General features: G+C 43.1%; 1 protein-coding gene across 4 annotated transcripts in view; it reads right to left on the bottom strand.

The window, feature by feature from the left end:
- smarcc1a (SWI/SNF related BAF chromatin remodeling complex subunit C1a) overlaps positions 1 to 12,779 on the bottom strand; it is a 221,757-nt gene that overhangs the window by 93,756 nt on the left and 115,222 nt on the right. For all 4 annotated transcript variants that reach the window (XM_072251690.1, XM_072251677.1, XM_072251683.1 and 1 more), the window contains exons 16-18: positions 7,554 to 7,667; positions 7,035 to 7,188; positions 4,682 to 4,798 (exon numbers count right to left, since the gene is read on the bottom strand). In XM_072251690.1, the coding sequence (XP_072107791.1) occupies positions 4,682 to 4,798; positions 7,035 to 7,188; positions 7,554 to 7,667 (385 nt within the window). The remainder of the gene's footprint in view (positions 1 to 4,681; positions 4,799 to 7,034; positions 7,189 to 7,553; positions 7,668 to 12,779) is intronic.

The following is a 12,779-nucleotide window of genomic DNA, read 5'->3' as shown; positions in this document are numbered from 1 at the left end:
CACCACTAGTCACTGGCAGCCAACCAGAAAATGATCCTTCTATTCCCACTCGCTGCCTCCTACCAATTAGCCAATGCTCTAACCACGCCAGTAACTTTCCTGTAATACCATGAGCTCCTAACTTGGTAAACACCCTCATGTGTGGCATCTTGTCAAAGGCTTCCAGAAAGTCCAAATATACAGTATCCACTGCATCCCCTTTTTCCATTCTATGTGCAATCTCCTTAAAGAATTCCAACAGTTTGTTAGGTAAGATTTTCCCTTAAGGAAGCTATACTGACTTTGTCCTACTTGTCCTGTGTCAACAAGTTCTCCATAACCTCAACCTTAACAACTGACACCAACATCTTCCCAACCACTAAGGTCAGGCTAACTGGTCTGTAATTTCCTTTCTTCTGCCTCTCTCCCTTCTTGAAGAGTGTAGTGGCATTTGCAATTTCCAATTCTTACAGAACCATGCCAGAATCAATTGATTCTTGAAAGATCATTACCAATGGCTCACAATCTCTTCAGACATCTTTTTCAGAACCCCGGGCTGTATACCATCTGGTTCAGGTGACTTACAGTGGCATGCAAAGGTTTGGGCACCCCTGGTCTAATTTCTGTTACTGTGAATAGCTAAGCAAGTAAAAGATGAACTGATTTCCAAAAGGCATTAAGATGACACATTTCTTTAATATTTTAAGGAAACTTTTTTATTTCCGTCTTTTACAGTTTCAAAATAACAAAAAAGGAAAAGGGCCCGAAGCAAAAGTTTGGGCACCCTGCATGGTCAGTACGTAGTAACACCCTCTTTGGCAAGTATCACAGCTTGTAAATGCTTTCTGTAGCCAGCGAAGTGTCTTTCAATTCTTGTTTGGGGGATCTTCGCCCATTCTTCTAGTTCTGCGAGATTCTTGGGCCGTCTTGCATGCACTGCTCTTTTGGGGTCTATCCACAAATTTTTGATGATGTTTAGGTCAGGGGACTGTGAGGGCCATGGCAAAACCTTCAGCTTGTGCCTCTTGAGGTAGTCCATTGTGGATTTTGAGGTGTGTTTAGGATCACTATCCTGTTGTAGAAGCCATCCCCTTTTCATCTTCAGCTTTTTTTTTTAAAAAACAGACGGTGTGATGTTTGCTTCCAGAATTTGCTGGTATTTAATAGAATTCATTCTTCCCTCTACCAGTAAATGTTCCCCGTGCCACTGGCTGCAACACAAGCCCAAAGCATGATCGATCCACACCCATGCTTAACAGTTGGAGAGGGGTTCTTTTCATGCAATTCTGCACCCTTTTTTCTCCAAATATACCTTCGCTCATTGCGGCCAAAAAGTTCTATCCAAAAGGTTCAAAGGAATATCTAAAGAAGCCTGATGCATTTTGGAAACAAGTCCTGTGGACTGATGAAGTTAAAATTGAACTTTTTGCTGAATGCACGGAGACTTTTGGCTGCTCACCCTCGAGAATGCCATTGTCATGATCTGAGACATCGCTGACCTAGGCACCAGGAAGGAAACATACATTCCTAGTGTCTCTATCGTGCCCGCAGAATCTTGTCTCTGTTCCTCTGAATAAGGAATCTCCTATCAGCATTGCAGTTTTCTTCACCTCTGTTCTTCTGAGTCACAGCACCAGACTCAGTGCCAGAGACCCAGTCACCGTGGCTCCCACTGGGAGGTCATCCACCTCAACAATATCTAAAGTTGTATACTTATTGAGGGGAATGGCCATAGATATACTCTGAACTGGCTGCACATTTCCCCTCCTTCTCCTGACAGTCACCCAGTTACCTGTCTCCTGCAACCTAGGGGTGACTACCTCCCTGCAGCTCCCATCACCTCCCCATCTTCCCGTATGAGTCAAAGGTCATCAAGCTGCAGCTCGGTGCATCTGGCGCAGATGGATTTCTCCAGGAGACTGGAGGTCTCCCAGACTTCCCACACCCAGTACAAAACACTGCCCCTGGAGCCATTCTCACTACACTACTATGCACAAACAGATGAGGAATGAAGAAATAAGAGATAGTTGCCTGATACTTTACCTCATCCAAATCTGATCTCACCCAGCCTGATGAGCCAAAGCCACTCCAAAAACAGGCACACTCAAAAGAATGGCCACTCCACTTGCACTTGCCTTGAGCTACCTTATCAAAGCTGTTTCATGAAACAGCACCTAATCCAGAATTGCCTTTCCCCTAATAAGCCCCACAAGCATCTCCAAAAAGCCATCTCGTAGGCATTCTACAAATTCTCTTTTGATCCAGCACCAAATTGATTTCCCGATCTACTTACATATTGAAATCTCCCATGACCATCTTAACACAGTCTTTTTGACGTGATTTATTCAGAATACTTTATCAACCTGATGACGTATACCACTACTTCATAATAAACAACGATACTGATTATACTTTTCTTTAAAAGCATGTGGATAATTATTATACATTGCTGCTCAGGATAATGCAACTTTGTATTTCTTAGCAGGATTTGAGCTCTGAATGTACTCGTGGTTTGAAACTATATTCACTGTTTGAAGTTACCATAAATAATAATTTACTTGTTACCTTCTTCCCATGAACAGACCCAGGACAGTATTAAGGAAGATCAAGTCTGTCGTCAGTTATTTGATTTCATTGACTAAGTGATTTTATTGATATCTTTGGACATAGGAAGAACAAGGTCCAAGTATAAAAATCAAATTTTTAACCAATTTCCAGAGTTGAATTCATGTTAAGCCCACACATGGTGTCCATGAGAAGTTTCTGCTTTCTGAATTTGATGTTTAACTGACCAGTTTATGAATCATAACTGAACTTAATGATCAAGCGCTGTTTTTCTTCCCTGAGCAAAAGGAATGCATGAAAAGCTACAAACTAAAAGCAGCTTAATCTGACATCACAAAAATCTGTTAGTTTTCATTTCAGTACAAATTAAAATCATTACACATGAATGTGTGAAATCTGAGCTCGTACTAGAAACTAAAGCTTTTGATGTGTAATTTCTGGAATAGCAGCGAAAACCTGAATGTGTAATTGCCACGTGGCATTAGAACACCATGACCAAAGAGCAGAACTCACAACAACACCTGAACAAAAACAAGTTTACCAGATTAAACAGCCTGTTCAACATTCAAATGTTCTCCTTTCCTGTTTCATCCAGAACTAATTTCAAGTTTCGAACTAAGCTGGTAAGTCTCAGGTCAGTGATCGGGAAGTGACTGGAGAGATTTTTTAGGGATAGGATTTAGAAGCATGACCCTAATCATGGGGTAATTATGGAGAGCCAGCATGGCTTTCTGCAGGGCGAGTCTCATCTTACTAACTTGATTTTGTTTTTGACAAGGTGACGTGTGATTGATGAAGGGAGAGCTGTGGATATGGTCTACATGGATTTTAGTAACATGTTTAGAAAGGTCTCTCATGGAGATTCACCCAGAAGATTAAGATGCATGGGATCCATGGTGAATTTGTCTTGCCCATAGAAGACAGAAGGTAGTGGTTGAAGGACCTTATTCTAGCCAGAAATCTGTAATAAGTAGTGCTCCACAGAGATCTGTGCTGGGAACTTGGTCTTGGTAGGTTTGCAGACGATACGAAAAATGGTGACTTTGTGGATAGCATAGGATATATACCAGTCCCAGTCCTGATAAATGGTCTCGATTGTTTATTCTTTTCGATTGATGCCTACTGAATTCCTCCAGCATTTTGTGCGTGTTGCTTTGGATTTCTAGCATTTGAATATTTTCTCGTATTTGGGATTAGAGTAGGGGCAGAGAAATGGCAGATGAAGTTTAACCTGGTCAAAAGTGAAGTGTGGTAGGTCAAATGCAAAGAGACAGTTCACTGTTAAGGGCAAGACCATTAACAGTTGATGAGCAGAGGGATCTAGGGGTCCAAGTTCATAGCTCCTTGAAAGTGGCTACACAATTTGATAGGGTGGTTAGGACTTATCGCCTTTATTAATTGAGGCACTAAGCTCAGAAGTCAAAGTTATGTTGCAGCTTTATGAAACTAGTTAGGCAGCATCTGAAGTATTGCACACAGTTCTGGTTACACCATTATAGGAAAGGTATCAAGGCTTTGGAGAGGGTGCAGAAGAGGTTTACCAGGATGCTGCCTGGATTATAGGGCATGTGCTATAACAAGAGGTTCGACAAACTTGGGCTGCTTTCCCTGGAGCGGTGGAGGCTGAGGGATCATCTGATAGAAGTTTATAAGATTACGAGAGGCATCAATGGAATAGACAGACAGTATATTCTTCCCAGGGTTGAAATATCTGATACCACAGGGCATGCATTTAAGGTGAGGCGGTAGTTTCAAAGGAGATGTTAGGGGCAATTTGCTCTCCCACCCCCACAGGGAGCAGTGGTGCCTGGAATACACTGCCTGGGGCAGTGGCAGATGTAGATACATTAGACATGTTTAGATATGGATATGAATACAAGGGAAATGAAGGATATGGTCATTGTGTAGGCAGAAGGCACTAGTTTAGTTGGCTACTAGATTACAAATTGAATTGGTTCGGCACAACATTGGGAACCGAAAGGTCTGTCGCTGTACTGTTCTATGTTCTAATGCTCTATTTTCCTTACTCTTGTATACATTTCCTTCTGAAGAGCTAGCATTTTGCTTCCAGTTGAAAACTGGCCCTTCCAAGAACCTCAAGACTTATACAAGTTCTTTTAAATGATTAAATACTTACTTTCGCTAAGGTGCCCTTTTTGGCATACATATCTGTCCGCAACCCAAAGTTCTGTAGGTCAGCCGGTTTGTCCTTTGCCTTTTCTGGGAAGTTCAACATCTGCTGAGAGGCAGGAATCTGCAAAGGAGTTTCAGGAATTGGTGGACATAAAGCAATATTATTTAGTAAACAAAGTTAGTTTTAAAAGTTCAATTAACAGAATATGTTCAATTACACACAGGAAACAGGTCGAAATGTACATGCTGGGGTTTTATACGGGATTGGTCAGACTGGACTTGGAGTATTGACAGCAATTTTTTGTCCCCTTCTCCAAGAGGAGATGTGCTGGCATTTCAGATGGTAAAGGAGGTTCACAAGGTAGATAGATACTTCCTTTATCCCAAAGGAAATTACTATCACAGTGGTATTACAAGTGCACAAATATAAAAATATTAGAAGAGAAGAAAGGAAGAATAAAAATAAGTTACCTTAAAAATAAGACGTACTAGATTTGCAAGTCAAAGATGGTAGTGTAAGAATTACCGTAATATACATTAATGGGTGCACATTCACACTGTTCAGATAAATGATTGTAGTATTGCACAGGTGTGTCTGCAATAGCAGGGTGTGGTAAACAGAGGTTAATAACAGTCTGACAAGGAGTCATCACTTCCCCAGATATAGGCTGACTCAGCCAAGGGTAAGAATAACCCCATAATGCTCTTTGGAGCAGCACAGTTGTCTCAATCTATCACTGAAAGTGCTCCTCTGATCAGCCAAAGTGGCATGCAGAAGATGAGAAACATTGTCCAGAATTGCAAGGATTTTACAGAGGGTCCTTTGTTTTACCACGGCCTCCAGTATGTCCAGTTTGATTCCTATAAGAGCCAGCCTTTTATCAGTTTATTGAGCGTGTTGAAACCATTGCCCCAGCACACCACCACATAGGAGAAAGCACTGTCCACAACAGACAGGTAGAGCATCTGAAGGAGAGGACTGCATACTCCAAAGGACCTCAGGAAGTACAGGTGACTTTGGCTCTTCTCGTGCTGTATTCTTTTGGCTCGTATTGGTGCTCCACGGAAGTCTGACGTCCGGGTGCACCCCAAGGTACTTGCAGGTCCTCACCACATTAAAAGTTACAGGGAGCAGTGAAGGCTTGGTCTTCCTAAAGTCCATCACCATCTCCTTTGTCTTACTGATGGTGAGCTGCAGATGATTCAGCTTGCACCATCTGACAAAGTCCTCCACCAGGGTTCTGTATTCATCTTCCCATCCTCCCTTTGTACACCCAATTTCTGCAGATGACACGATTCAGTGCTGCATATAAAGTCCAAGGTATACAGGAAAAACAGGAAGGGAGCCAATACAATCCCGAGGGGCACTAGTGCTGCTTATAGCCATGTCTGATACACAGCCCTGAAGCCGCAAAACCTGGGAGCCATTATCCGGAATGCAATGGAAGTGCCACCTACATTGAATGAAGCTTTTCCTCCAACAATGAAGGCTGTATGATATTGAAGGCACTTGAGAAATCAAACAACTTGATCCTCAATGCTATCCTGCTTATTCAAATGGGAGTAGGCTCTGTTCAGCATGTTAAAATTATATTATGGAAGCTGGTATGGAGGTTGTCCTGTCCAAGACCAGAAGAAGCTGCAGAAGATCGTGAACACGACGCAGCACACCACACAAACCAATCTTCCGTCCTTGGACTCACTTTACACCGCACGCTGTCGGAACAGTGTTGCCAGGATAATCAAGGACACAATCCACCCAGCCAACACTTTTTGTCCCTCTTCCCTCCGGGAGAAGGCTCAGGAGCTTGAAGACTCGTACGGCCAGATTTGGGAACATCTTCTTTCTGACTGTGATAAGACTGCTGAACAGATCCTGACCCGGATCTGGGCCGTACCCTCCAAATATCCGGACCTGCATCTCAGTTTTTTTTGCACTACCTTACTTTGCATTTTTCTATTTTCTATTTATGATATATAATTTAAATTTTTAATATTTACTATCGATTTGTAATCCAGGGAGTGGGAAGCGCAGAATCAAATATCGCTATGATGATTGTACGTTCTAGTATCAATTGTCTGGTGACAATAAAGCATAAAATTTGATGCAAAACTTTATACATTTAATTGGAAATAATTTAAATAAATGCACATGATAACAGCATGAGACTTGCATGAGAAAAAGATTTACAGAAAAATTTGATTTCCACCAATTCCGAACAACAAATGTCACATTAATCTACAACTCTGGAATGTAAAGGGAAAGAGCAGTAGGATGAGCTGATGCATACTCGATGCTTTCTCAGCTGAACTGGAGTGTGAAGGGAAAGACCAGTTGCATGAAATGAGGAGCTTACTTGTGGGGTTCTCAGATGAACAGGTACCAAACCAGAAGGTGTATCTGCAAGAACATTAAAGTGAGGAGTCGGCGGAGGACCCATTGGCAGAGGGCGACTGTCAGCATCCACTTGGTAATTCACAAGGCCCCACTGCTCCAAGAAGGCATGAACTCTAGAGAAAGCAAGATGCACATGAATGCATGCAGCAAAGAGTTAGAACATCAGACTTCCCTCAATTACCTGCTGTCTTGGTGTTAACCCAAAACACTCAGGTACTTTGCAGTAAAAAACCATGTATATGCTTGGAATTAGAAATAAACACAAATACGCATGACAGCAGCATTTGGAGACAGAAACTAGTACAGATGCTAAATGAAGGAAAAATAAATTAACCATACTTTAAATGAGAAAGGAGGAATGGAAGATAAAGTTAAAACTGCTCTCCACCCCTTCTGTTCTCTCTGCCCCTCTTCCCTTTACTGGGAATTAAAATGTTTGATTGATTAACTTTTCCATTTTCTATTGCCTTCACCTTACCTCATTACAGCACACACATCCCCTGTCAAGTTTCTCCGGCACGATGTACTGGTCAGGTATTCTTGAGGGTTTAGCCGGTAAGTGTCTATCATGAAGTTCCGATATGCCAAATATCTGTGGCAATTGGACAGAAAAAAAGTTCTATTAAGTAACACAAAAAAGCCACATAATGTTTTAAAGTAAAATATGTAATAGGTTACCAGCCAAATCATCACATCCCACAAGTAATTTTAGTTAAAGTCTGTCAGGAGCCTTTGTGGCCCATCAGGCCAGTTTCTTCCACAAGTAATAGCATCCATCAACTGACCACAGCTATTGCACAACTTCATTTATTACCTTAATACTGAATGATTCCAGCCCTCCCTCCCTCTATTCCATTTCACATTCTGCCACACCACAAGTGACCTGAGCCATTGCACAACTTCATTTATTACCATAATACTGAGGAAAGAGAATTTCTGCCCTTCAATGTAGCTTTCCATCTGGAGGCACCAGAACTAATCATAATTCATTAAAAACCTTGAAATTAAATCTTACTTGCTGCTCATCACTTACAGAAGTACGCAGGCATACAGAGTAAACATCCACTAATCTGCATCAATTGCAGAATCACACGATTTATCACATGCTGCTCCAGTTTCATTGGCAAATTTACAAAGTTATTTTCATCTGCAGGTCATTAACAGTAAACATCCATCATTAAGGAACTGCCCTCACCCAGATCATGCCACCTTCTCACTGCTATCAGGGAGGAAGGTAGAGGAGCCTGAGGACACACTCAATGTTGCAGGAACAGCTTTTCCTTCTCCACCATATTTCTGAATGGATAACTACCTCACCATTTTTTCCACTACTTATTCAATTTATCTTTTTCATATACACTACAGGTTTCCCCCGCCATCCGAAGGTAGAGCGTTCCTATGAAACGGTTCGTAAGCAAAATGTCGTAAAGCAAAGAAGCAATTACCATTTATTTATATGAGAAAATTTTGAGTGTTCACAGACCCAAAAATAACCTACCAAATCATGACAAATAACACAAAACCTAAAATAACAGTAACATATAGTAAAAGCAGTAATGATATGATAGATACACAGCCTATATAAAGTAGAAATACTTCTCTACAACGACTGCCTGCACAGATCTCCGTAGCAAAAATCTCAGGCAAGTGCTCTCGGCAGAAAATCTCACGCAAGCGCTGTTGGCATAAACGCGCTCTCCAGTAACCTTTAAACTATGAAGCTGCCAAATCTACCAAATAATACGTAAAAATACACAGCCTAAATAAAGTAGAAATAATGTACGTGCAGTGTAGTATCACTTACCAGAATTGGGAAAACAGCGTCAAGCAGACTGATGATGGTGTGTTAGATTGAGTCGTCGCAGGCTGGGTGGTGCAGTGGTCCCCACCCTCCGGGCCGCTGACCCGATACATTGCCGCGAAGAACACAGCAGTAGCCAGGAGGCACGCAGCACATCTTTAAGAAAAAAGCCGAAATAAACATGCTAATTAATTACGTGCTAGGTGGCATGTAATTAATTAGCATGTTTATTTTGGCTTTTTTCTTAAAGATGTGCTGTGTGCCTCCTGGCTACTGCTGTGTTCTTCGCGAATCGGTGCAGTATCCGTCCGGGGCACGAGTGTTGAGGTGGTGGGACATGGGGGTGTTATCTCATCGTCGATCAGGGCAGGCAGCTCATCTCCTCCAATGACTGCCCGCCTCGATGTCGAAGGTCGAGGTTCGTCGTCTGCTGTGGCTGATGTGGAAAGCTTGCTTGACTGCTGAGCCTCGTGCTTTTTTTTTTAAAAAATCATACAGTTGTTTGTAAGCACTCAAAACATCTTGCAAATATCCCCTAAACCTACGTACCCTTTCAAAATTAAACGCGTACTTTATCATTGCAGCAAAAATCTCACGCAGTTGCTTCACTTTCTGCATTTGGTTTCGATTGTTATCCTTTCCTCTTCCAATTGCATCAGCTCTTCATCTATCAGTTCTTGGTCATGGGATGCCAAAATCTCTTCAACATCATCTTCGTCAACTTCCACAAGCCAAACTCACTTTGTCCTTGCTTCATTCACCACGATCGAAACGCTTAATTATATCTAGTGTTACGCTAAGTGTAACACCCTTACTCTTTCAGGCTTTTCCGACACCTTAGAACTCATCTTGCTAACGGCTGCTCAATGCAACGTCTTAAAGCAATGCCGTTCCGAATCAGGGGGAGAGCGGCTGCTCGGGGCGCGCGCTGCCTTTTATCGCGCACTGATTTTTACGCGCGCTGATTTATCGTGCGCTGCCTTTCTTTGTAACAGTGAAAACACCTTCCGAAAGCGAAAACAGGGCACTAATGTAGGTCTTTCGTAACAGTGAGGTTTCGTAAAGCGAACGTTCGAAAAGCGGGGGACACCTGTGCTTGTTGATATGCGTTGCAATACATTCCTACTACAACACAAATTTCCTGGCACATGCCAGTGATATTAAACCTGCTCCTAGAACTGATCCACAGGGTGGATCCCTCAGTAATCATTATCTCATTTTGGATGCTGTGGGGGGGGGGGGGGGGGGGGGGGCAGGGAGAGAGACCTGACAGGATGACCACAGTGATCAGGTCTCTGGCACTGAGCATGGCTCCATGGTACAGAAGGGAGAGAAGATGAGGAATGCAGCAGTCATAGGAGATTCCATCGTGAGGGGAACAGACGGAAGGTTCTGTCAGCCTGATAGAGATACCTGCATGGTGTGTTGCCACACAGGTGCTAGAGTACAGGATGTCTCAGATCAGGTGCAGAATATTCTGAAAGGAGAAAATGAACAGCCAGAAGTCTTGGTACACATTGGTACCAATGACATAGGCAGAAAAAGGGAGGAGGCCCTGAAGAGAGAATTCAGGGAGTTAGGTAGGAAGCTGAAAAGCAGAACCTCCAGGATAGTAATCTCAGGATTGCTGCCTGTGCCACATGCTAACGAGCACAAACATAACATGATCAGGCATATTAATGTGTGGATGAGAGACTGGTGCAGGGGACAGGGCTTCAGGTTCCTGGATCATTGGGCATCTTCTGGGGGAGGTACAACCTGTACAAAAAGGACAGGTTACACCTGAACCCAAAGGGGTCCAATATCCTAGCAGGCAGGTTTACTAGAGCTGTCAGGGAGGGTTTAAAATAATTTGGCAAGGGAATGGGAACCAGAGTGATAGGGCTGTGGAAGGGGAAAACAGCAATAAATCAAAGATAGCATGCAACAGAGATGATAGAAAGGACAGGCAGGAGATGAGGCATAATCACAGCCAGTGGGATGATTTACAACAGAAAGCAATAAATACATAGAATACATAGAAAATAGGTGCAGGAGTAGGCCATTCGGCCCTTCGAGCCTGCACCGCCATTTATTATGATCATGGCTGATCATCCAACTCAGAACCCCGCCCCAGCCTTCCCTCCATACCCCCTGACCCCCGTAGCCACAAGGGCCATATCTAACTCCCTCTTAAATATAGCCAATGAACTGGCCTCAACTGTTTCCTGTGGCAGAGAATTCCACAGATTCACCACTCTCTGTGTGAAGAAGTTTTCCCTAATCTCGGTCCTAAAAGGCTTCCCCTCTATCCTCAAACTGTGGCCCCTCGTTCTGGACTTCCCCAACATCGGGAACAATCTTCCTGCATCTAGCCTGTCCAATCCCTTTAGGATCTTATACGTTTCAATCAGATCCCCCCTCAATCCTCTAAATTCCAACGAGTACAAGCCCAGTTCATCCAGTCTTTCTTCATATGAAAGTCCTGCCATCCCAGGAATCAATCTGGTGAACCTTCTTTGTACTCCCTCTATGGCAAGGATGTCTTTCCTCAGATTAGGGGACCAAAACTGCACACAATACTCCAGGTGTGGTCTCACCAAGGCCTTGTACAACTGCAGTAGTACCTCCCTGCTCCTGTACTCGAATCCTCTCGCTATAAATGCCAGCATACCATTCGCCTTTTTCACCGCCTGCTGTACCTGCATGCCCACTTTCAATGACTGGTGTATAATGACACCCAGGTCACGTTGCACCTCCCCTTTTCCTAATCGGCCACCATTCAGATAATAATCTGTTTTCCTATTTTTGCCACCAAAGTGGATAACTTCACATTTATCCACATTAAATTGCATCTGCCATGAATTTGCCCACTCACCCAACCTATCCAAGTCACCCTGCATCCTCTTAGCATCCTCCTCACAGCTAACACTGCCACCCAGCTTCGTGTCATCCGCAAACTTGGAGATGCTGCATTTAATTCCCTCATCCAAGTCATTAATATATATTGTAAACAACTGAGGTCCCAGCACTGAGCCTTGCGGTACCCCACTAGTCACCGCCTGCCATTCTGAAAAGGTCCCGTTTATTCCCACTCTTTGCTTCCTGTCTGCTAACCAACTCTCCACCCACACCAATACCTTACCCGCAATACCGTGTGCTTTAAGTTTGCACACTAATCTCCTGTGTGGGACCTTGTCAAAAGCCTTCTGAAAATCCAAATATACCACATCCACTGGTTCTCCCCTATCCACTCTACTAGTTACATCCTCAAAAAATTCTATGAGATTCATCAGACATGATTTTCCTTTCACAAATCCATGCTGACTTTGTCCGATCATTTCACCGCTTTCCAAATGTGCTGTTATCATATCCTTGATAACTGACTCCAGCAGTTTCCCCACCATCGACGTTAGGCTAACCGGTCTATAATTCCCCGGTTTCTCTCTCCCTCCTTTTTTAAAAAGTGGAGTTACATTAGCCACCCTCCAATCCTCAGGAACTAGTCCAGAATCTAACGAGTTTTGAAAAATTATCACTAATGCATCCACTATTTCTTGGGCTACTTCCTTAAGCACCCTGGGATGCAGACCATCTGGCCCTGGGGATTTATCTGCCTTCAATCCCTTCAATTTACCTAACACCACTTCCCTACTAACATGTATTTCGTTCAGATCCTCCATCTCACTGGACCCTCTGTCCCCTACTATTTCTGGAAGATTATTTATGTCCTCCTTAGTGAAGACAGAACCAAAGTAATTATTCAATTAGTCTGCCATGTCCTTGCTCCCCATAATCAATTCACCTGTTTCTGTCTGCAAATACTGGACTGAAAGTGTTATATTTGAATGCACGCAGCATAAGAAATAAAATGGACGATCTTGAAATTCAGCTACAGATTAGTAAGCACGATGACACAGTCAT

This window comes from Mobula birostris, chromosome 1, assembly GCF_030028105.1.
Source record: "Mobula birostris isolate sMobBir1 chromosome 1, sMobBir1.hap1, whole genome shotgun sequence".
NCBI lineage: Eukaryota > Metazoa > Chordata > Chondrichthyes > Myliobatiformes > Myliobatidae > Mobula > Mobula birostris.
This window is presented reverse-complemented; position numbering and strand designations above follow the sequence as displayed.